At 41.9% G+C, this 25358-nt stretch overlaps 5 protein-coding genes across 5 annotated transcripts; 3 read left to right on the top strand and 2 right to left on the bottom strand.

Moving 5' to 3' along the window:
* The first annotated feature begins 980 nt into the window (after positions 1-980).
* On the top strand, positions 981-2341 carry BDB00DRAFT_799457 (uncharacterized protein). Its single transcript, XM_053121688.1, has 5 exons — positions 981-1134; positions 1326-1544; positions 1646-1764; positions 1848-2030; positions 2202-2341. The coding sequence occupies exons 1-5, from the start codon at positions 1089-1091 to the stop codon at positions 2298-2300; spliced, it is 666 nt and encodes a 221-aa protein (XP_052985032.1). The 5' UTR covers positions 981-1088; the 3' UTR covers positions 2301-2341.
* Positions 2342-2522: 181 nt separating this feature from the next.
* BDB00DRAFT_799455 (uncharacterized protein) lies at positions 2523-4822 on the top strand. The gene is made up of 4 exons (XM_053121687.1): positions 2523-3124; positions 3206-3521; positions 3597-3826; positions 3931-4822. The coding sequence occupies exons 1-4, from the start codon at positions 2851-2853 to the stop codon at positions 4383-4385; spliced, it is 1275 nt and encodes a 424-aa protein (XP_052985031.1). The 5' UTR covers positions 2523-2850; the 3' UTR covers positions 4386-4822.
* A 5967-nt stretch (positions 4823-10789) lies between these two features.
* BDB00DRAFT_783865 (coth protein-domain-containing protein) lies at positions 10790-12648 on the bottom strand (the record flags this gene model as incomplete). The annotated part of the gene is made up of 4 exons (XM_053120419.1): positions 10790-11387; positions 11487-11834; positions 11932-12168; positions 12263-12648. The coding sequence occupies 4 exons, from the start codon at positions 12646-12648 to the stop codon at positions 10790-10792; spliced, it is 1569 nt and encodes a 522-aa protein (XP_052985030.1).
* Positions 12649-18768: 6120 nt separating this feature from the next.
* BDB00DRAFT_783864 (uncharacterized protein) lies at positions 18769-19798 on the top strand (the record flags this gene model as incomplete). The annotated part of the gene is made up of 3 exons (XM_053120418.1): positions 18769-18945; positions 19011-19413; positions 19497-19798. 3 exons carry the CDS (start codon positions 18769-18771, stop codon positions 19796-19798), a joined length of 882 nt encoding a protein of 293 aa, XP_052985029.1.
* A 1711-nt stretch (positions 19799-21509) lies between these two features.
* On the bottom strand, positions 21510-24348 carry BDB00DRAFT_754541 (urea amidohydrolase alpha subunit; the record flags this gene model as incomplete). Its single annotated transcript, XM_053118771.1, has 4 exons — positions 21510-21981; positions 22189-22573; positions 22690-22813; positions 22957-24348. The coding sequence occupies 4 exons, from the start codon at positions 24346-24348 to the stop codon at positions 21510-21512; spliced, it is 2373 nt and encodes a 790-aa protein (XP_052985028.1).
* Between the last annotated feature and the right edge of the window lie 1010 nt (positions 24349-25358).

Here is a 25358-nt window from a genome sequence, read left to right as displayed (position 1 = left end):
CTTCTTTCATACGAATGTCTTCATCTTTTGGTTTTTCTATCAACATTGGGCAAGCTGGTGAAGATTCTTTAGAGGGTGCGTTTTTTAAGTATTCAGAATGAGTCGCAATCGCCTCAACAACAAATTCATCCTGATCAACGATATACTCCATCGGCTCAGGACCACCATTCTCATCAACGACATTTCCATGCCCATCTTCAAATAAAAATATTGTACTCATGTTAAATGTAAAGAATTGAAGAAAAATATCACGTCTTGAAAAAAGGAAACATCTGCTTTTGTAGTTTTTCGAGTGCCAAGAAATCATTGTGACACGACATCGTTTTCAATAGCAAGCGACATGATTTCTAAAAATACGACTTCCCTTTCTGACAACGCGAATTTGATTTTGTTCAGCGAACGAAATCGATTGTGATTGGCTAGCGACATCAATTTTGACTGTCCGCGACAGTGCTTATTGGAAGCACTGTAATTGACAGCTAAGAAGTCATTACTTTTTAAGTCACGAGGCTGCGGAAGAAGATTATCCTTGTCGTGTCTTTAAAAACTCTACATGCACTGCATGGATGGATGGTAAATCAAAAAACCAAAAATCAGAGTGGGGTATGGGGTTCTAGACGTAAATAGTAGTGTAGACTAGTGTAGACTTTGGCGTTTTTTCGTAATTTGTATGACAGCGGACAGTTTGGAAGAGCTATGTGGTTGTTTGTTATGATTGGGTCAACTACGTTGTTGTGTTTGTATATAGTAAGTCCTTGCAATATCCCGGTTAGATATCCCGGTTGAGCCCTTCAGTCGGGTCGTGGGAAGTTTAAAGGAACCTGGCGTTCTCGTGTCAAATTGTCAAATGCGAGAGGAAGAAAGGAGAAGACTGCTTGGTTGGCAGTCACACATGCACACTATAGCCCCAACATGCATGATTTGCTACAAATACAACAAAGGCGTCTGTCGGAATGTAAGATAGCTCCAAAACTCTAAAAAATTCAATTCGCACATAAAAGACGATGGATACGAAGCACATATCCTATTCCTGATCTATAGTTTCTTTTCTTCTTACTTTCCAATCTACAACGACAACAGTTCTTAGAATGACCATTTCTTCACACGTCAAGCTCGCCTACTTTGACATTGGCAGTAAGTGCTCCTACTGCTATTACCTTTTGCTGTTGTCAGTATGCGCGTTTCTGGTGTCATCATCAAGCGCGACTACGGACACAACGATCGGCGCATACGCAGTACTAGCATCTGTTTTCCTTTTCCTTTTCTTCGAGGAGCTGTTCGCTAAAGATTACGAGGATATTATACGGCTTTTTGATTTTTACTAGCCAACGGTTTTGGTGAGTATGTCAAGCTCCTTCTTCAAGACTCTGGTGTCTCCCACGATTACGAACGTATTCCACTCGATCCCGAGGAATGGTCAGCGAAAAAAGAGGAGTTGAAAAAGAGCAGAGCGCTGCCTTTTGGTACTCTTCCGTATGTCGAAATAGAAGGCAGATATTATGGTGGCAGCACGCCTCTTTTGCGTCTTCTTTCCAAAAAGCTCGGTATGCTTTCCTTGTTAAAAATGTGTATACTGACGACATGAGGAGATACGAAGTGGGAGCCGGAGTTAATTAATGCAGTGCGGTATTACTTCGATATTCAGGAAAGTACCGCGGTTCTGGTAGTGACGATGATGAGTATTTTCTCGATGCGGCAACAGATCTCTGCCTCGACTGGCGCAATGCTGCAAACAAGGTCCTCTTCGCCAAAAAGACCAATGGGGTAAGTAAATCTATTGGATGATTGCTTCATAAGATGCATTACAAGTAAACAAGTCTAATAATAAATTTGTAATGTAAATGAAGGATGTTGTGAAGGCCAAAGAGTATTACGTTCAAACGGATGCTGTTAAACACTACGGTAGATTTGATGAGGCCTACAGCTTACATGATGGTCCTTACCTCTTGGGCCAAGAAATTTCGTATCCTGAATTCTTGGTTTATCACATCATTTATAACGATGGCCGTACGAAGCAGGGATTGGATAAGGTTAGCATTTAGACTAATAATAACAGTCGTGGTGGCAGAGACGGTGTTTTATGGCTTCCAGTGGTAGTAGTACACTGGATCACACTAGAGTATATTTGCTCCATATAGAATTCTCCTACTGCTAATACCAATAATACTTACATGCATCATTATTATTTTTTTAATTTGTAGTATCCTAATCTCGCTCGCTTTATCAAGGCATTTGAAGAGCGAACAAATTTGAAGGAATACGTTACTACGCTTCCTGAAAGCCCTTCATTTGCAACATAGAACACTATCATGTTTCGATTTATTATAATAAATAACAGTAGTAGTACATATCATTTAAACAGCCCGTCTCGCTCTCTCTTATTGTTTTCCAGCAGTAAATGTCCCATTCATTTACTTTTGTGCTCGCTATATCTGCCGTGGACGTTATATTCATCATAAAATAGTACTATTGATAATATTATGATACAGTCAATGTCCCACAGTAAATAATTTGATTAGCAAGTGCGTATCAGTTACACGACTTTTGCTTAGGATTTTCTTTATTACATTATGTCTGCTGAAAAAGAAAGAAAAATAACAGGTAGTAAGTTGACAAGGCTTTTGAACATATATCTTCAACAATGATAAATTAGCAACCTCCTTTATAGGATGAGTCTGCCATAGACAAATTTGGGTCTGTTTGAACGAAAAAGGGAAAGCGCCACTTTTTTGACAGGCGAAAATTGTTATTCCCGACTGGAGAAAGTATACCGTGTGGCCGCATTGTTGCGTATATTTATCCCACTCAAAAGAACATACACAATCGCCTTTTGTGAATCATATGCTCTGAATGCATCAACTATCCTCCATTCTGAGATTGACATCGCGTCGAATTACAGTCCCCCAACAATCGAATACCACTACCAGCAGGACTGCTTGTTTCCGCACGGCATGCTGTCGTCGCCCAGTAACCGTTGGAGCAACCACACAGCCACGAAGACAACAACAGCACCGTTTACCGTTATCTTTCTCTCCGCAGCAGCAAAAGCGATGCTTGAATGTTGAGAACAAGGCCGTAGTACAGCACACATCTCCCACAAAGACGTCTGATCTCAAGCTACGCTGTAAGTAGTAATTCTATAGTTTTAGTGTGTGAGCGAGCCTTATAATAAAAAGAAAGCATGTAAACTCAAATATGTACACAGGTACCGAGTTCGACGACAAGGGTGCAGTACGAATAACGGCTGGTGAATTTCGTAAAACCGATTTATGCCAACGCCATTCACTCTTACCACGCGATCTACGTGGCATTGACACACATTCCGCATACCAGAAACCGGCGATGCTTGTTCGTTCGGAAGCCATTTTGGCCAATATGACGTATCTCAAGGCACTTGTCAAGAGTGACCTCGTGGTCTTGTTTGATACGTTTGGATCGTCTGATAGTTATAATAAAAGCATATTCATCTATGACTTGCAAGAACGACTCAGGACCCACAATGAGCTGCCTTTTGAATTCAGGTACAAGGAAAAGTGTGTGAGCGAGAGGATATGTGCCAAGGCCGACTAATGTTCGTATACTTTAAAATTGATTAGAGCAATCGAAGCGATACTTGTTTCAATCACATCGTCGCTGCAGTCCGAGCTAGAAGTGCTTGAAGCACCAGTGACGAAACTGTTGGGCGACTTGGAGGATATTGCAGATGTCGAAGAGTCAGTGAAACAGAGTCATCTGCGGGATTTACTCCAATATTCTAAAAAGCTTGCAAAGTTTGAAAAAGATGCGCTATCCATCCATGATGCAATCAGCGATTTACTAGATCACGGTAAGTCCAATCTTTTCGGATTGGATGGGGCTGGCACTATAGTAGAAAGGAACAGGTGACTGACTACATTTATAAACCAACATCTCTTTTCCTTTCATCTTCAGACGAAGATTTGGCAGCCATGTATTTGACAGCCAAAAAAGCCGGGAAGCCTCGGGATGCATCGGACCACGAAGAAGTGGAACTACTGCTGGAAGCATACTTGAAACAAACAGAAGAAATTGCAAGCAAGGCATCTTCGTTGATATCCGACATGCGGTCAACCGAGGAAATTGTACAGATCATCCTTGACGTTTCACGAAACTCCCTAATGTGGTTCGAGATCCGACTAAGTATTATCACGTTGTCTGCAAGCATCGTGAGCGTCTATGGCGCTCTGTTTGGCATGAATTTGAAGAATTACTTTGAGGATGACCCTGTCGCTTTTGGCGTGATGTCGGGCATGGCCATGCTCACAGGATTGGGTGCTTATATTGTCTCGTTGCGTAAACTCAAGACTCTTGCCCAAATAAAAAAGAAGGCGAGCAATACACTCATGCGTCGCTTGTACAAACTATAGCTTCTTATTCACTACCTACATAGCAACAACCATCTTAAATATTATGTACATAGAATTCACCAGTTACCCATTTTTTAACCACCGCCACCTACTCTTTTTTCCCTTTCACGCTTAATAAAGTCTTGATTTCCTTAGGACCATTCTTTTTGGACAGAAGGAGAGGGCACGAACATTATGGAGAGACCAAAGAGCCCACCCAATCATCATAAGTCGCGTGATCCGCTCGAGCATTAGAACCCACGGAACAAGAGCAGTTTCGGGAATAAATGGTGTTACAAAACAAAGTCAGGAGGTTTTGCATGACTTTGTGTATATCACATCGCAAAAAAGTTTCCATCGTTTCTTGCTTGGTGTATGTGTGTGTAGGTGTGTTAGCGGCAACATAGTACTTAGTGCTTAGCGCATAGTTTTGTATTGCCGTCTGTTGTGGCCTGACACCCATCACTCCTTTTTTTCCGCTAAATATACAGCTCTTATATTTTATTTGCTGCATGATAATCATCTTTTATCAGCACATCATGATCGTCAGAGTATAATACGCAACATAACTAAACTCAGTTTCCACCACAGGAAGCTGCATGTAGTGACATTTTTAACAAGTGCCAGCGCGCTTGTCGAATTAGCTGATTGTTTCGCATCTGCGTGTGAGAGTGGTAATTCCCAATTTGTGTGACTCGATTGGTTCTTTTGAGCACAAGGGGTGTGGGTGGAGTGAGAATGAAAGGAGACGGCGCTGCTTATTTACTTTTACAGCAGGACAAAAAGTAACGTGTGAGAATTTTATGTACGACAACCAGACTATTTAAGCGCAACTCTGTATTAATCCTTTTCCTTTCTTTCCTGCCAACAACACACCTTACTTCTATTAACTCACACATAAAAATGACAATCAAAATCAGCCAACTACGATCACTATCGTTCCACCAGCCCAAGAAACAGACTCAGTCTAGAAAAAAGTCGCTTAGCGTCAAGATCAGTAAAGAACCGCCTGTCATCCACAAGATCCAACAAGACAAACTTGAATACACTTGCGAGTGTATCTTTGATCCTGTCGTCTGCCATGACAGCGAAGAAGACCATCCTGATCTGCTGTTCAACGACAACAAGAAACGGTTGTGCAAACCTTGGGAAGTACCGCCGTATGCTGACGAGCCACGACACTCCAATAACAGCATGTCCTTAGTATTCAAGCGGTTCACTGCATGGAGCCCCAAACACAAGTCAAATCAGGCCATGGTTCCTGCAGTATCACCTGTATAGTATTATATGAACATACAATATAAAAAGAACCATACATACGCACACGCACATATCCATCCAAGCAACATCATCAATACGCCGCCCACCATGCATCCTCAATAGCAAACAGTAACGACACTACAATAGCAACAATCTTCCTTATTCATGATCTCAATCCCAACTGTATATATTCTCTTTTACTGTGTTTCCTTCTCCTCTTGTATCTGTAATATATCGCTTAGCCCATCTATTTATTAAAATTATATTGGTGCTTTATTAAAAAGAGGAATCTGCTTGTCATTGCACCAACATTCAGTCGCAGAGTCAGCACTAGCAAAAGATCAATGATTTGTTGTACACCACTTTGTACCTTGGAACGTTTCCACAAAATCTATGACAAGGGGCCGAGGAAAAGAAGGGTCTGCAAAACAATAACAATAACAATAACAACAACTACAACTACAATTTCTCAGCCTCGTTACTGCTATTAAATTCAAGAGAATACACAGAATAGATATTCTATCTTAACTTCCCATCCACCATTGGTTTTGGGTACCAATTCTCACGCATGATCAGAACAGAACTAAGAGGAGACCTCATGTCATAGAGTCGTACAAAAACAAAAGGCTTGCTCTTGATCTTATAACAACTCAGCGGCTTGTGCGGCCGCCTTTTTCCATCGTGTAGTACTGTAGTATCTAGAAAGAGTTCCTATTGGATGCCCAAGCTCTTTCAACACACACCACCTGCAACTTCTTGTAGTTAATGACGGTGTGAAACTACGAGGAAAAAAAGTTACCATATATGTGGTTTTTAGGTAAAGCTGGTACTACATGGAGGAAGAAAGAACAGTATATAAATGTGTACTTTGTTGCACTATCTCACAGCAGGAGAGGACGCTTGCCAAGAAGTGAAACAAAGATCAAAGATGCTTGTTTTGATGGCTCCGGTGACCGCCCAAAGGACAGCTTGCATAAGTCTACATACATTAATGCACTGCAGCATCATCAACATCGCTATGTCAAGAGATACTTTTATGTCTTAAATAAGATCGACAACTAACCATACTGTTTGTCATCGCACCATCACACTCTCACAAGTAATAAACCCTGGCGCAACAGACACCTGTTTCTATGCTACTATAATGATGACGACATTAGTAAATCGCTAATGAGAAACTAGAATAAATAGAGCCAGTCATGCTGTCCTCACAAAATCAGTAAAATGATGGCTACATGCAGTAAAGTGGATTCTTTGAAAATGTTACATTTTGGGGGCTATTGTAGATGCCTTCCTGTTGCTCTCCCCTTTATGCTATCACCTAGTATAGACATCTTCTACAAACAGACAACGGTGGACGGAGTCTTTACATTGAAATATAGCAGATATTTTTGGCCACAAACCCACGAAAGTACTCATCGTTGTTGGAAAGATTACTGATGGCGAAGTGTATGTAATGATGCTTGCAATTTTTTATGCTTTATAAAGATGATTATTTCTATTTGCTTACTTCTCAATTTTTGTGCTATGTTGTTAGCTACATACATTACAGGAACGATCACTTTGGCGTGGACCGCCAAGCTAAGAACCGATGACAACTTACCGTAAAAGTTTATATATACGTCATAAGGGAGCCTACAAGTTAGCTGCCCAGAAAATGAAAGAAACGAGATCAGGTTACCACATGTCCCTGTTTGCTTAGAGAAATTCCAAAGAGAACACAAAGCATATGCAGATTTAATATAAATTTGTGCTCCCAACCAATACGCGAACAGTTGAATATAACTTGGAAAATCATCGCAGTTTTGTGAGAAGAAAATGAACTGTTATGAAAAAAGAACAGGTCAGGCCTAAATCCCACTAAGACACAAGCCAGCTATGTAATGATGATATACACTCATACCAGAGCAGTTATATATTGTTGCTGAGCGTGGGAGATCATTTCTGTAGCAGGTTGAAACGGGTCTTCTTTAAGAAGCTTAGGATAAATTACAAGAAACTGATACGGCATACTACTTAATAAAAGCTTGCTTTGTGGAAACGTTCATGGAATGAGATAACCTTTATTCATAAATACCTTAAACTAGATGAATGAAAAATTAGAAGTGATGGGTTAATGGACAAAAAAGAAAAGTATTCTTATCGGTGAAAACAGAAATAGAGGAACGATCAGGGTAGCTGCTCATGATAAGCTTAAAAAACGTGAAATAAGTTTCGGTCTGTATTCTGAGAGACCTGCTTGACGAACTAGCAATATTATTATTAGATGAAGGATGTAGCTATTTTCAGATGAAGATATAGCTGACACGAGAAAACAGCCTAAGCCTACTGTCCACCGCAGCAAATCTGCTTTCATATACATGCGTGAGCAATTAAAGACGATGCGCATGCCGCGGGTCTCATACTGCAAAAAAATATATTCAGTGATGCATGGAGGGTATTTGCGTGGAGTTGAGATTCTTTCCTTCTGTCAGAACGTGTCGAGAAAAGTGAGAAGAGAAATACTTCCAAAATGTCAAGCGGAAAAGGGAAGTTTTCTTTATTAAAGCAGTTTCCAGATAAGTAGCCAATACAATGGTAATACTAATATGACATCATCATCATCTTACAGTCCAAGAGTTGTATGAGGGGTGTGCAATATCGATAAAGCGATGGTCTTGAATGTGTTATGCTTTATGTATACCGGAATCTCATGCTATATAGTTATTACTGAAAGCTTCACGAGCATTAAATATTTTCTTGCTATGATTATTACATGGTAACATAGACGGCGAAGCGGGCTGAGTTTTTCGGATCAGTGTGGTTCACAACATTATTCAATATTATAGTAATTATGAGTTGCTATGATGCACTGATCACCTTTTGGTGCATGGTTAAACTACTCTATAGTCTATATGCTGCAAAGTCATAAATTTTGATACAAAAACGATGCTAAACAACCGTAGAAAATGCGACGCGTACTGTGCATGTATTACTTACAGTGTAGGTGAGGATCAAGGAAACACTTCAGTGACGAGAAGCGATACATGCCCAAAATTCTGATTACGCGTGTCTAAGTATTGTTTCCACATGTTTGTTTGCCAGTTCTTGGAAGATGGTCCTCCTAGAATATTTTGTGTTTTAAAAAGCTGTAATAAAGTGGATGTATGTAGCAGTGCATACTTTTGTGACACTATCTAACATACATGTCGTCAGTCGATAACGCATAATTCTGACAGTAAGATAGCATGTGCCCGACCGTACGTTTAGATAAAAATTACTGCAATAGGACGTGTATGGTTGATTGTAGATAATGACGCTAACTATCCCCCTATTATCTCACGTATAACCTATAAAAATACTAGATATCATCCACTGGTTCTTCTTTATGTATCTTCTTTATGTATCTAAGTAATTTTTGTCCAAGAATTAGAATTATTTCAGATTGCCAACTAAAAACAGTGTACTACATACTATCCATTACATAAATCATTAGCTCTCCTATCCCTTCACCCCAGCTATCTTATAAATGATTCTCGTTTCAGAGGAAAATCGTCGTAAGTATATATGTTTCAGAAGTCTTTTTCCGTAAATTAATGCCGATCGAATTGATGATACAGAATCAAAGACATTTCTTTTCATCAGTGCAGCAGTAGTTAGAGTACAATCGGTTGGAACTTGGAAAATGCTTCTGTTTGTTAAACTATGAATAATACCAATAATTTGGGAAAAAAATATTTAATGACTTCTCAACTCTAAAAAATGTAAAAAGGTTGTTTTTGATGAGAAGGAAAACAAGAGAGGAGCTTGTTTAACATGCTTGCGGAACGAAAGTAATATGTTTAGTGTACCATTACTTAAAAACTAAATGTCTGATCTAGTACTTTGCAGCTTGTGTGCGCTTTACGGCGCTTATTAAACAGTACAGTAGGTATTATACATCATGGCAGCAACTGATCAAAGATGAATTTGGCTCATCATTATAAGAGGACCTTTTTTCATTCTCCAATATAATGAGACAAAATAGTACTGACATATTATTTACGCCTAAAAGTATTTTATCATAAGCAAAAAATTCTGCCATACATCGAATCCTTACATATCAGGACCTCACTTCGTACACAATCGTGGCTCTGGCTTGTCACATACATAAACAATGGACGCCTTGTTGCTGTAATATCACGTAAGTGCTGACATGCGGTTGCTAATGATCGAAGAACAATGTGCTAGCAGCAGACGATGGTTATCTCCTTTGTTTCTTATAACAATTTGCGACGATTGTACGATTGACAACAGATGAGTGTGGAAAAATATAAATAGGTTGACGCTATAATCTCGGACACAATAGCAAAATTCCGATTGATCGTCTATAGCAATAACGTCTACGACTCTCAACTATCATTACTCCTGCCATCGCCCAGTCTTCGTCTATATTTCTTCTATCACGAAAACAATGCCGTCGATCATCCGTCCCTATATTTACCCTCCACCGCCTCCGCCGTGTCCACCGCCTCCGCCTCCTTCTCCTAATAGAAGTCTTCACTACGGTGGTCTCTTTGGCTGCGTTCCACCACCAAGTCATCCATCGCACAGGTTATAAATGCTACAAAGAGATTGAAGAGCTATTGAACGGTTCAATTTTATCTATCCTATAGTAGCTTAATTTTTAGCTACATAATTCCTTGCTGCCAATATATATGCATATATCATAACAATGTATCGAACAATAAACTCTCTAAATCTTTTGTTCGAATAATGTATTTTTTAATGATGGCAATGTTTTTTAATAATATTGAAATACTGTATAAATAGCTGTGATGATGGTGAGGATATACCAACGGTCCTATCGCGCTTTTGTTTTTGGCCGCAGTAGTATCATCAGTGACTTTTCTACAGCTGTACTCGCACCGCCTCTGTAATAATATGAATTATAGTTACTCTTCTAAAGTCGCGAGATTTTTACATCAGAAGAAAATATTAGACACCACAGCTACAAAGATGTAATACATCAATGCTCAATGCAATCGACCGCGCCTTAGATATTATAAAAATGCAGTATTTTATTTACTAAAAAATGCACGAAATGAACAAAGAATATCTAAGTAAAGCTTTTTTAAGCAATACAGGAAGGATTCGACGTTGTTTAACAAGAGGCCACGGAGCTTGACCTTGCGAGATATTAGTAGTCACATATTATAGAAAGACTGGATGGCTCTACTGCTATTAGCAATAAATTCCTTGACACCACACAACGAAATGTATCCAGTCGGTCCATTCACAGCTGTTTCGAACGAGATGGGCTTTCTGTGAACGATATCAACGATGGTTTCCTCATCGATAGGATACGAAAGATTCAAGTCTTGGAAAATGCTCTCAGTGTTATTGAATATGATGCTCCAATCGAACGTGTTGAGTGGCTTGATGGTGTAATCCCATTCAGTTTCTTGGCGGATCATGGCAACTGTGGCATCAATCAGTGGGTCCAAATGGGTAGGATTGATGAGCCGGCGACTTAGATCATGGATATAGTGCTCAAACCGGTCCTTGAGCTCAGGTACTTGGAGCAATTGAGGCATCAATGGACGCATTTGGAAGCCAGGGTAGGTGCTATAGTTGCCGGTCAACATGTCAGACAATTTGACAAGGGTGGCTCCAAGAGTAGTGTCGACGTCCGCAGGGATGTAGATAAATCGTTTGGAATTTAGTCCGTCTTGGTACATGTAGTAATTGTTTGCGATTGTGAAATAACCGTCGGAAAATCCAAGCAGAATTTCTAATGCCATACTATATGATTCAGTTTTAAAGGGTTAGTTATACACCAATCATACTACTCTTGCTTTGTAAGAAAGAAAGAAGTACGAGCGGGACTTGTGTTTTACTTACTTTCGTATTAAAGCCTCCATGTCAAAGTACTGCTCCCACTCAGAAACACTTGCAGTGGATGCATTCTTTAAAAATCGAGTCAAATCCATCATGGGCTCAAAACTCGGTTCGCCTTCCGAAGGATCCTCTTTAATTTTATATTGGCCGATAGCGTATTGAGACACATTTTCACCAATATAGCGTAAATCAGAATCCAAGGCTGGAATGTCTCCAAAACCTCCTCTCGCTTGATAAAGGTTGCCTTGTTCGTAATCCTTATTGCCGTTGTCAAATTCATTTCGGAGCCATGGGTTCTTGTATACCTCGATAAGGCCATAGATACCAACCGGATGATCATTGATGAAAAGACTAAAAGATTAATTGGTTCATAATTTGATTTCAAATTATATAGTTTCAGTCAGTAGAGTAATGGGATATGGAGATAGCGTGAGACTTTTTATCTTACCGCACATAGGAGAAATCACTCGCTGCTACACCAGCCGCGTTGATCGTCTTGTATACCACCATTTCACGAATATATGAAGGATCCATTGCAAGTGCACGTAGCTTGAGTCGTCGGTAACCGTATAAAGTGTCACCGCCCTTGGGAATTTTAACGTTGTAGCTCAGCTTAGATACCCATCGTGCAGATACACCGGCTAGCTCAAATTCAATATCTTCAAACTTTAAGAGATCACTTCCTCTACCATAAATTTACCGGGCAAAATAAAGAACGAGCGATCTTAGATTGTCAACTTTGCGCAAAAATAATAAAACGATCATGCTATCATATATACCTGATATATGTCATATTGGCAACAACTTTAACGTCATCCAAAATATTGGCATGCATAAAATCCATGCCCGAAATATTGCCATAGATATGGATCGTACCAATCTGCCCATCCTTGTGAAGGTCTGTATCAATGCGGTTATACAAACGATTATACAGTTGTGGCAGTGATGGAATATCCCAAACGTTTTGCGAACGATTATAGGACTCGTAGATGGTGTCTCCATGGACAGGGGTACGAATGAAAGGCTCACGTTCCAAGATCGAAGAGCCACTTGTTTTCGCATAGTAGTAACCGTTTTGCGCAACAGGTCCAGTCCCTGTATAAACCATCTGTGATGACAAGGATCGGTTCAGCGGATACGAATTGTCATCAACGATGACGGCCATGGTCGTGTCGGATTGGGCTACCAAGGAAACGACCTGATATTGGATATTATCTTGGGCTTGTGCGACACCAGTCCATAGTAGTAGAAGCACTGTAGTATATAGGAAAAGAGGTGATACTGTCAAATAGTATCCATTAATATACGAAAAACAACTTGGATCTATTGCTGTAATTCTCATTGTAATATAACGTATGATAAGTGGGAATTTTGTTACCACTTAGTTGCATTCTCTCTAAAGGAAACGAAAAATAATAATCTTTGTGTTCTCCTAGCTTCAGTCCCTTTATATATAGGATTCTCTGATCCTAGAATGTTGAGGACGCTGATATGTTTATTCCAATAATATTATTAGATATTTACATCATTCATGACTTCAATGCTAACAATAAATGTGTATTGACTGCGTGAGTGTATGCATTCATCTTGTTTCAATATCTCAACAAGGTAATACTGATAGGCATCCTGCTGAGCAAAAAAAGTTGACGGACAAACGGTAATTTTCACTTCTTGGCGTAAGAAAATATATGCTGAGCACATCTCAGCCACAGTGTTCCAATACTATGGATGTATACAATCCAAGATTTTAGCTATTATTAGCTCCCCTCTGGTATCACACAAATAACGAGACTGAGTGATTATCCAATGCACTTTATGACTTATTCCAGCCATTTAGTCGGTGACATTTGTGATATAACAGTTAGCAAATATACAAGAAGGGCCCTCATGCCATATCACGTGGTTAATCACAACTAGACTTACGAAGCCAATGACAGCTATTAACTTGTAATGTGAGAACTATTTTTATTACAGCAGCCGGTCTTGGCTTCAACATTGCTTATCAATGACCGATGTCACACAAGCAGCAGTACTGGATTTATTACATAGTCACGATATGGCATCGTGTGTAAATATAAGAAGGCATATAACGATTACGGTTCGTAGTATGAAGTTCTTTTTCCTTCTACGTATATGTATGGTATGGAAGTAATTCTTGTCTTCGTAAAAAAAAAGGTTATAATGTGGTGTGATGGTGGGAAATAATATATTTGAAAGTCATCCTCAAACAAATGAAAAAGTCTGGTCAAAAAGACCAGTCAAAGCTTCTCATTTACGTTTGTCAAAGCGCCAACAGCAATGCCTGTCAAAACAGACAATGATGCTTTGTAAGCGAATACAAACTGCATTGTTATTAAATCTTTGAGTTCAAGTCTTCAAGTAACGCCTCTATGACAAGTTGAAGCGGCTTCCATTAGTTGACATTTCTCCTTTTTCGCATTTTTGCTGATAGCTGCAGTGTATAGTACGAGAATCTTATATACGTTTCTTCTGCTGTAAGCAAGTAGTCCATGTCCATTTCTTTCCCTTGCAAAAGTGGTTTAGAAGAGTGACGCTAAGTTGGACGCTGACATAGCATTGGCTCCATACTCAGCATGATCCGCTAAGTTCAAAATGTCGATGTAGCGGAATGTAAAACCGATGGTTGTTGAATCAAGGAGATTATATGTTACATGCCGTAATGATGAAGTTGGTATAGTGCTATTAATATGCGCCTAACTATTATCCATCAGGTCGAATATAATTCTGAAGGTGTTGATGGTTTTTTTAGCTAATTATTGCTGTGTGTGTCTCGTGGCGATAGCGCTTTCGTGATTTGGTCCCAATGAGAGCAAAGTCCTACTGCTACCAAGTGTTACTGAACAGGTACACAAAGCACTAAATGTCGTAAGCTCGATAATTAATTGTGTCTTGAGTCCCCTTCCACCAGATCCTTTGCCACCACAGTAGATACAAGTGATCATGGACCGTTTGATATTTACTGTCTGTTTTTCTTGCTCTCCAGTTGCAGTGTCGTTTTCTGATTTAATTAGAGGATCGGGTTGCTGCTTTTTGTCATAATGACTGCACACCTGGGCTTCGACTAAACCGATCGTGAAGAAAGCGTCATCCGTTGATGCAGGTCACCTTTGCGCCACCCCATGCTGTTCACGCGACATTGATTGCAGATAGTGTCGATCTAGAAGGGCAACTACCTGCAGGTGAGAAGTGTTATGTGCTTTTAAGCACTAACGTTTGAAATTAGCGTCGACTAGGTAGATCTGTTTCTCCATTACAAGAACTTGAAACATGAAGGTCAAGAAAAAAAGCAACAATTGCATCTAATTCTAAACGCGCTGCATGCTTCGTCACGATGAGAAGTGGCGAGAAGAGAGTTGGATATATGAAGTTATACTATATGCTTTAGTGGTAATTAAAGATGTAGAAGTTGGTCCTATAGCAGTGTCGGCATAGCTAATTTTCTACAGCATGCGTACATAAAATGTGCTTGGTTGTCATGTCCGAGGCGGCATATCGCACATATCGGGCTGAAAAGCTCATTAGGATGCTGTGAAAATTGGCCCGAAAGGACAGCTTTTTGTGGATCGCTTCAAACCATATGGCTATGAGCTGTGCCGGAAGTTCAAGGTATCAGATACATAACCATGGGATCGATTGATGTTGCTGGTTACTGCCACTGCTGTAGAGATTTTATATTGTAGACGCATCTGCTTTTTTGGAAGTGCTTGTTGGAAGAGTGGATGTTGAGGTTGTTGTAGTGGGATGTTACTGATGTAACGTTGTAAGCTCGTAATGCTGGGTCAATTTGGCGGGAAAATATGCGTAACAGAATAATGAATGAATGATACTGGAGCATATCATAATTAGGTGCCGCATAAAGTTCGACGTCAAATAGCGATGCTTGGTAAAATCGTGGGTAGCTTTGCATTTTAGATATTGTTGTCGATTCGTATCAGATTCAAGAGTACATGGATCAGCCATATTGGGTGACGCTGAATAGCGCTGAGTATTTTGTTAAGTTCCTGTGGTGAGGGGTCTACAGCTTGGTTCCACGATGTGCAAACTATGCATTTTTTGAAGCTGTAGCTGTTAGACAATCATGTTTCTGTAAGCGATGCAGGGAAAGACGCCGATTATGTCGTATCATTCAACCTTTTCAGACGACTGTTGTCTTTTTTATTTTTGCCTGGTGGTCTGGTACATCTATGGTTGGATCGCCGTAGACCCCATACCACACCTAGCAGCTGTTAACCATGTGTGCAAAGGATCATTGGGGATGGTCTTGTTCAGACAGAGGTTAAACAGACCATCGCAGTTGCAAGGCACATTATTTTTGTGCTGTTTGGTAGAGCAGATAACAAATTAACCCTTCGGTTCAATTATTATGTTAGCAGCTTTAATTAATGCACTGTTTTGTGCTTATGAAGGCAGATCAACACTCATGTTTATATTATTCTGTAAGTAGGTTTAATTAAATTTTGAAGCTCCGGACGGAGATTCACCAATATTGTGCTGCCCAGAAACATAGGGCTTTCTCGGGAGACCTCAACCACTCTCAATGGGAAAATCCTTCTCTGGTTGGATCATCCTGCTATTCCGAACGTTCGAACAGTGATAATAATCCTAAATGTACTATTTTGTCAGATACATAAAGCTATGAGACCGCAACATTAAGCTTAGCCATATGCGTATAAGAAACCATCGTGCGAGCAATCGCCACGGAAATGTGTCCGCCTGACATAAGAAAACCCAATTGTGGTACTGAATACATCGTATTGAGTACAATATATATACGCATTTGTAAATAGTGCTTATGCTGTTTGAATTTTGAGCAAATAATTCACATTGCTAGACTGTTGGTGGTAAGGATGATGCTCAATTTCTCTATCTGCTTCACTTGTTGTCGATATGTTGGCATAATCAATGCAACAGGAGTCGTATCAATAATAGTATATGTGCTAGAAGAGGACTGAATTAACAGATAGGAATAATCATCAAACACTCATATACGTAGTAGCGCTGAGCAACTGCGCGGTGCTACTGGACAGCATCTTTAAGCTACTCCAATGCTCCAAAATGTTGCTACTACTCTAGAAGAAAGCATGTTTTATATCACTAAATTATGTCTCTTCCCAGACCTCGAGCAAAAACATATTTTGTACATGATTAAATATTATACAGTAGTAGCATTTTAAAATATTAAAAGTGATAAAATAGGACAAAGCGATGTCTACTCCTAATATTGCGCTGGTTGCTAATATGCTACTCGCAAGCATTACATAACCGCAAAGTAATAACAGAAACACCAACAACGTGGATGCGATTGACAATTGATTGTTCTATTACCATTGTTCTCTCTTACACAGATTGGTGTATCCAAGACCTCGTAAGAAGGTTGTCCATGCTCGACCCCACCTTTTTGAATTCGCCGATTCTTTTTTCATGATAGCATCATATCATATCGGCATAGTAGGTATCTGATAAAAGGATACTGAGGCGAAGGAGAATTTGCTATGGAAGCGATCAAATTTGAGCAACGAAATCGACCGAACTTTTGCAACTGCCGCATACACTATGCGGTTTCAGCCGTGTTTATTTATTTTTTCTTTTGAACTTCTCCAGCTTAAGAATACAGAATTAAAAAGAACGGTTACTATATATAGTGATGAGGGGGTACTCGGAAGCATGGTGTACTGTCGTGGCAGCACTTTTCCACTTCTCGTCTCATTTAATGTTGCATATTAGACAAAAACTGACATCAGAAAAAGCTGCCAAAAAGATCCACCTTGGTGCTTTATTACTTTATTGTTTGTAAACAATGAGCATATTGTACATAATCTATGTAACACAGTAGGTCCTTGTTAAAGCAGTGAATAAAAGCACGGAGGCTATTAGTGCTGACGTTGGAGACTAAGACGTAAAAAATGAAGTGGTCGATCATCAAAATGAACTAGCTCAGTCATCACGCTAGCAACTACTACTTTGTTTCTTGTGGACCTCATGTGCGTGGCTGCTGCTGTTGCTCAGCCATTGTATTTCTGTTTCTGATGTGCTCTTTCAAACCTAGATTAAATATCCCGAGACAAGAAATGCGTGGAGGGGATGCTGTCGTCGTCAATAGGAGAAGCCATTGCTATTTTGCTGCAAGTATAGAGTGCTGTTTCTAATACTGGCGACTGTAAGAATGCTGGCGACAAGAAGTGTGTGTTTGATGATGAGCACAAGTATCCTCCATGTCCGTAAAGCACCAAATTATGATGAATAGTGTTGGATAGTACACATCAGCCCGTCCATTTCGCTCCAAAGTTGTACAATGCCGCTCTCTTTGCTCCTATAATTGATCAGGAAAACAAGTGGCTCACAGTCAGTGTTCACACCACTTTTTGCCATGATAACCTGTCTTGGATATAGCCCTAACAGTTTATTAGTGCATTTAATTTGAAAATGATTGCCTAGTCGTAATGCGAATACTCTAATGTGGCTGTCAGTGAAAGTGTAAAAGAGAGAGCTGCTGGTATTAGTAGGCTACTAACTTTTCGTGCGACGGGTATGATCATGCGGACAGACCCCAAATGGGCTGAAAAAGACTCCTCACTCATTCTCTCTCAAACGCTACTACCTCCTAAAAGTTATTACAAGTTCGTTTCCATTTGACCACAACAAACCACATACCCCTCCACTCACACACCAAGGATCTTTTGTAGTACTGGAAACATCTTATGTGGACGTGTGAAATGAAGTAAGAGTCCAAAAACAGGAGCGGCGATAACAACAACAAACTGAAGCCAACGTCGCTGTTGCGCAATGCAAACAATGCTTGAAATGATTAGCCAATTTTGGACTAATCCGAATTTATCCGCCAATCAGATGTCTTACTCCGGAGGAAAAAAGAGAGCGTAGCAGCTGTTCACACCCAAAAGTATTATACGGGGCTCGGTATTTCATCACTCTTTTCACCCTCTTTCCACTTTTTTCCTCTATTCCTTGTTTCAAATGCATTTCAATTTCAAAACATCGCTATTTGCTCTAATGGGTGTACTAGGTATGCTGTTGGCCGCTTGAAGCTGGATTGAGGACTCATTTAGAAATGAAAGAATAGTATGACTCATGTTCTGCATTTTGTATATTCTCCCTATCAAACAACTCCTACTGCTGCGACATACACCTACGCATACGTAAACGCACACTTACGAAAATATTATTCTCTACCGCACTCACGTGGCCCATGCTTCTACATACCACTGTTTTATTATTGTGAAACGCAGCCTTGGCGAAGGCAGCCCCTATGGAAGACGTATCGGTGACATCGGTCGACTTGGCCGAAGAGGCCACGGATGCTCACGGCAGCGAACACTTGTATGTGACCGTGACCCGTACAGACGATCTTGTGGATGACGATGGCTCGATTTTGGCTGAACGTATCATGGCTGTTCAGGTGACCTTTGATGTTATTGAGAACCAGGTAAGCCGTCAACATCATCACTAACTGATATGTATGCAAAGAGCTCATTATAGATTGTATTTTAGTTGCATTGCAACGGCGTTCCTATCGAAATCGGCGTATCCAACATTCAAGTGGAAGCACAAATCGCCTCCAACCCTGAAAAATTGACCATCGCATCCGAGCAGGATGCAGCATTGTTGGTCGACAGCTTTGACATTGGCTTGGCCACTGTTGAAGTCACTGCCACTTTGATGGAAGAGCTCAAGACCGAAGACGGCCTGACCCTCCGCCGTCTGAGTGTTCAAGAACGTATCACTGAAATCAACGGCCAAGATGTTGTCCAGACTGAAGCTGGTCAGCAGATTTTGGACATGTATGAAGATGGTTCCTTTGAACGATGGGCCGTTGACCCCGTTACCGGTTTCTTGTTGCCTGGCCCTGCTGTTGTTGACGATGCCACTGCTTTCCAACAAACTGAAGAACAAAGTAATACTCTTCTTTCGTTTTTTCAACAGAAGAGTTTATCTACTCATAAGCTAATAACAATTTGAATCGTGATTTAATGTTAGTCCCAGCAGCTGATAATCAGCCCATTCTGGCGTCTGAACACGCGGGTACCAAGGGTTGCGCCGGTGCATTGATCGACCCTGTTGTTAACTGGTGGAACGAACAGTCGTCGTTGGTCCGCGGATTCATCACAGGCGGTTTCTTTGCTGTCCTGTTTGGTATTGCATTGGCTATCCGTCAATTGATTGTCTCGTCCGCCAACTCGGACTATGACCAGCTGCCTATCTCTGACCACACCCAGGAGGCCATCTGGCAAGACAAGAAGGACCAGCAGGAGGAAGAGAAACGCCCCTTTTTGTCGTAAATGCTTCCTTTTTTTCTGAGTAGTCTGACGAGAAGTGAGCATCATTAAAGTAAAGGGGGGGGGAGGTGCTTGTTGGAAGGGATGGATTAGCGTGTCTTCAAACAAAGGGCTTGTATACATCCTTCAAGCCGTGCTGCATGTTTCTCCATCCTCTGTCTTTCCTCCTTTTGCTCAAATTTTGTTTCGTTGATTGTTCCCGCTGTTGTATATAAAGAAATATTCTCGCATATCACCATTTCAAAGCGTCGGATGTCTTTTTATTTGACATTATGGATTGCTATAATTATTCTTATTATTGTTACTAGTAGCTGTAATAGTGGGTCATAGATGTAGAAAACGAGGTATATATGTACAAACAATGTAGTGAGCAACACACAGTGAAGCCTGTAGCAGTCCTGCATGTGAGGATCTGAGGGAAAAAGATGATGTAGAGGACGCAGGACCACAGTGTAAAAGATGAGTTGGAAAGAAGGGGTATATATATAGAGAGAGAGAGAGAGATGGTACAAGAGAGAAGCAATAGCTGTCACAGCAATCACAGAGGGTTTACTGGATGAATAGCGACGGACGACTGCCTGTGTTGCTTCGACGGATGGTTCCAGTCAGGAACCGTTTGACTTTGGCCAGTTTCTTGATGCTTGTTTGTTCGTGGTCATGATGATGATGATGATGTTGGTTGTCTGCTATGTCTTCGGTGGATGATGATGTTGACCACAGCGTATTGGTTGGCGAGCTCGGTGGTTCTATCAGATCCAGCGATACCGATGAGCTCGAGCGTAGGAGGTCGATATCAAAGTGCTCGGTAAAGCGTGACATAGTTGGTGATGAGGTAGAAAAGTGTAAAAGAGATCAGCGTAAAAAAAGGGTTTTTTTTTCCCTTTGAAAGATCGACCTTATATATATAGACACTACTGGCCCCGACCATGGAAAACCAAGTAGGGTTTTCAAGGGTAACTCAACAACCAGCAACAGAAGTCTAGATTTCTGTTTTATTTTGGGGTTGTAGTTGTAAGTAATAAATATATAAATGGACATAGCCAGCTTCATTAGCGCACACCCTCTCTCGCTCTCCTTTTTTCTCTGTTGCTGTCGCTCTTCCGTCACTGCAAATCTCGCTCTCGGCCCTTAACCACACACCCATCGTAGCAACAATACCCGTTTTTTTTACCTTTTCTCCATAGCAATTCCGTGTTTCTTATTTCATAGTCTTGGGAGCAAATCAAAAATAGAAACTTTGATCCCCCGCTCCATTTTTGAACAAAGGCCAGTTCTGCCCTTCAACAGAGTGAAACAATCTCTTTTTATTTGCAAGGCATGTGGAGCTAGCCGAGGACCCACGTTTTCGCTGGCTTGCACCCACGCGAGCGTGTGCAACGCTGAGTTCACAGGGCGATCACTACCAAGATGGTTCTGAAGAGGAGCTTTGTTGTTTCCGATAGTTTTTTTAATTACAGAAAAAAGGAAAAAACATGTAGCCAATGAAGTTAGAGAATAATAAGTACAAGTGATGAATGGGTGGGAATGAATGAATGTGCGTGCTTTGTAGTTGATAACTGCTGTTGCAGTTGGAAGGGGGGGATATACATACGATATTACATGTATTTCGTTAAATAATAAAAGTGTGTGTAACTAAGTGTAAAAAAGGGCAGGAGGAGGACTGTTGGAGGGTGGGAGGGATAAAGACGGAGGCAAGGTGAACACAGATGTGTCTTTAAAAGATGTAGACGGACTGAGTCAACGGTAGCTTTGAGACAGGCTCACAGGTGCATTCCTGCCCATCTGCAGTGACACGATACGTTTCTGGATCCACATGAATCTTGGGCATAGCATCGTTCAGCTTCATGTCCTTTTTGCCCACGTTGCGACAGTTCTTGACCGCTTCTGTGCGTTTGCGCAGGTTGTAGCGAGCCATGGTGCCAATGTCGATGGAAAGCTGAGATACAAACAAGCAGCACGTCTGGCCAATTGCAGAAGGCAGCGCTCCAAACATGGGCCGTGAGATGACAGGCTCGGTTGTGGGTATGGAAGCATTGGCGTCACCCATCTGGCCCCATACAATCATGCCACCCTTTATGATCAGTTCTGGCTTGGTGCCAAAGAACTGAGGGGTGAACACGACCAGATCTGCCATTTTGCCTACTTCAATAGATCCGATAATATGGCCAACACCGTGAGCGATGGCTCTATTTTTTGGTGTTACACGAGCGCATGAGTAAGCATGTGTGACAAGACATCAAAGTAAAAGAGGTGTACAAAACAAGCAAAGCAAGCAAGTAGTATGTGCAATTAGGGTTCAAGCAAGCTGGTAGTGGCCAGCAAATAGCACACTTGCATCGGGTATGGCAGCCCAATGCAGACACATGGATAAAAGGAAGAGAGAGGAAACTTACGGATTAATGGTATATTTCGCAATGTATCGGCGAATGCGATAATTGTCGCCCTCGAGATCTTGATCTTCCGGCAGTTTACCGCGCTGGTCACGCATCTTGCTGGCGGTCTTCCACGTACGCAGTACAACCTCGCCAATACGGCCCATGGCCTGACTGTCGGAGCTGATCATACTAATCGCACCCATGTCCTGCAAGACATCCTCGGCTGCGATTGTTTCGGCGCGAATGCGGCTCTCCGCAAAGGCAACGTCTTCAGGGATCGACTTTGACAAGTGATGGCACACCATCAACATGTCCACGTGCTCGTCCAAGGTGTTGTTCGTGAACGGTCGGGTGGGGTTGGTCGATGAGGGGAGTACGTTTGGTTCGCTGCATACTTGGATGACTGTGAAGAGTCCGATGTAGTGAGAATCCGAGAAGACGAAGAAGATGAAGAAGAAAGTAGAAAGAAGAAGCGGATAGATCGAAGCTTTTAGAGTAACAGAAACCATAGAAACTTACTGTCAGGGGCGTGGCCACCGCCGGCACCTTCGCTGTGGTACGTGTGGATGGTGCGGTTCTTGAAAGCTCCGATAGTTGATTCGACAAAGCCAGCTTCGTTCAACGTATCCGTGTGAATTGTGGCCTATAAGAAAGTTTAGATGCAGATTTTTTTTGTGTTCAGGCGACACACATGCACACACAATGGTTAGCAGGAAGCCCAGCATTAAAATCGGCTAAAAATGTACATAATTACTATCTCAGGTGGGAAAATGAAGTTTGTATTACCTGCACATCAAGCTGATCACACACTTCCAAGCACGTATCGATTGCCTTTGGGGTAGTGCCCCAGTCCTCATGCAGCTTCAAGCCCAAGCAGCCTGCTCCGACTTGCTCAACAATCTCCTTAGTGCTCGAGCAGTTGCCCTTGCCTGTGAAACCAATGTTGACTGGCAAATCGTCCGTAGCCTTCATCATCAATTCCACATGGTGTTTACCGTTTGTGCAAGTTGTCGCGTTGGTGCCAGTGTTGGGCCCCGTGCCGCCTCCAATCACCGTGGTAATACCACTCGATATTGCTTCCCAGATCAGTTGCGGACAAATATAATGGACGTGCGTATCGATGGCTCCTGCCGTAAAGATTTTGCCCTCGCCTGCCAATGCTTCGGTGCCTGCACCGACCACCATTCCTGGGGTAACACCGTCCATGACATCCGGATTGCCGGCTTTACCAATCCCCACAATCATGCCCTTCTTGATGCCAATGTCGGCCTTGTAAATGCCGGTGTAGTCGATAATCAAGGCGTTCGTGATTACAAGATCGAGAATCTCGTCGTCCATACGACCAGTTGCTTGACCCATGCCTTCACGCAACACCTTGCCACCGCCAAATTTGCATTCGTCACCATAGATAGTGTAATCTTTTTCTACGCGTGCCCACAAGCTGGTATCGCCCAAACGAACCATGTCGCCTGTGGTAGGACCGAAATGATCAGCATAGTATTCGCGATCCAGGACATAGGATGCAGCGCTAGGTAAAGAAGGTGTGTTGGCATCATGCAAGAAGCCTCGCTCTTTGATGGCTTGCATGATACCCGGCAAACGGCTCATGTCGACAGGACCGGTTGCCAAGCCATTGCCACCGGAAATAACTTTGTTTCCACCGATTTCGACGAGTGTTACCGTCTTAAAATCTCCTGGCTCAAAACGGACAGCAGTACCCGCGGGAATGTCGAGGCGCATGCCGTACGATAAAGCTCGGTTAAACAACAAGCTGGCATTGGCCTCGATAAAGTGGTAATGAGATCCGACCTGGATAGGACGGTCGCCTTGATTGGTCACAGTAAGTGACACACGTTTGCGACCGGCGCTTAATTCGATCTTGCCGGCTTGGACTTGCAATGCGCCGGGCGCATCTGTCGCTGCGGCAGATGGATCAGGGAGTGTGAATTTGTCAGTCGGAGGGATGGGGAAGAAAGTGCCGTACAGAGCCATCTCGAGGTTGCCGTCGTCGGTACAGATCGGATCGTGTACGGTCACCAAATAGGTGCCATCGGGAAACGTGCCTTCGACTTGTACCTCGTGCAGCGTCGTCAGTGCATCTGACATAACATGGCGTCGTCCAAGCATCTGTTTGCCCATATCCATCAATTGGGCGACAGAATAGGTGCCATCTCTCATGAATTCCAAAAGCTGGGATGCGATCAGGGCAGTGGCTTCTGTATGGTTTAATTTTACACCCCGAGCCAGTCGTTTTTGCGCAAGAAAGCCAACTATTGTTGATGGAAAGAATAACATTTGATTAGTTTTTCGCTATTTCTTTTTTCCTTTTTTATTTCTTCTTTAGGTAAACGTTGTAACCAGTGAGCAGTTACTGGTGTGGTAACAAGCAGATTGGCTGTATTACAGCTGGCAGCAAGAAAGAAAACGAGGCACACATACCATTGCTTAGAAGAAGCTTGTCAAGCTCGCGAGGAACAAGACGCATGGTTTATTAAATGAACAAGAAAGAGGAGTGATGAGAAGGCGTGAGAGAGAACGGAAGGGTTAGCGAGGAGACGTGTGTTGCAACCGAAAGATGCAGGATGCGTGCGTCCTTGTTTGCGTATGTAGGTATGAGTGTGGGGGAAAGAAGAAGAAGAAGAAGAAGAGGAGAAAAGGAAGAGGAAAGAAGATGTTAAAAAGAAGAGAAAAATAGCCGTAGCTCAGATTGTAGGTATATGCAAGCAGCCACTGACCGTGGACCCACCTCCCCCCCCCCCCCCGTACACGGCAAGCGATAAGGGGAGGTTGTAATCAGCGATTAAAAGGGCAAAATAAAGAGAACGCTGTATCACATGTTACACAGACAAGGGAAAATCGCAAATCAAGTCACGAACCTAGTGTGCCAACTTGGAGATATAAATACTACCACTTACAACGCCTTGACTTACAGCCCTTGATGCAGGCTTCCTTTCCCCACCCCTACATAATTTGACATATACACTGCACACATGCAACAGATCAAACTCAATGACATGCAGGCGTAAAGAAGTGACCTGCAGCAGGCCGTGATGTGGTGTTTATTTGTGTCACCGGACATCGACCCATTCGGATTTCGCTATGTGTTATCCATGATACGCTCACGCCAAGCACGAATCGGTAGATACTCCATTCCATTATCTAAAAGAAGCCTAGGAAGGAAACACTCC

This window comes from Zychaea mexicana, assembly GCF_025766255.1.
Source record: "Zychaea mexicana strain RSA 1403 chromosome Unknown BDB00scaffold_4, whole genome shotgun sequence".
NCBI lineage: Eukaryota > Fungi > Mucoromycota > Mucoromycetes > Mucorales > Lichtheimiaceae > Zychaea > Zychaea mexicana.
Note: the sequence above shows the minus strand (reverse complement) of the source record. Positions and strands in the feature narration are given on the sequence as shown.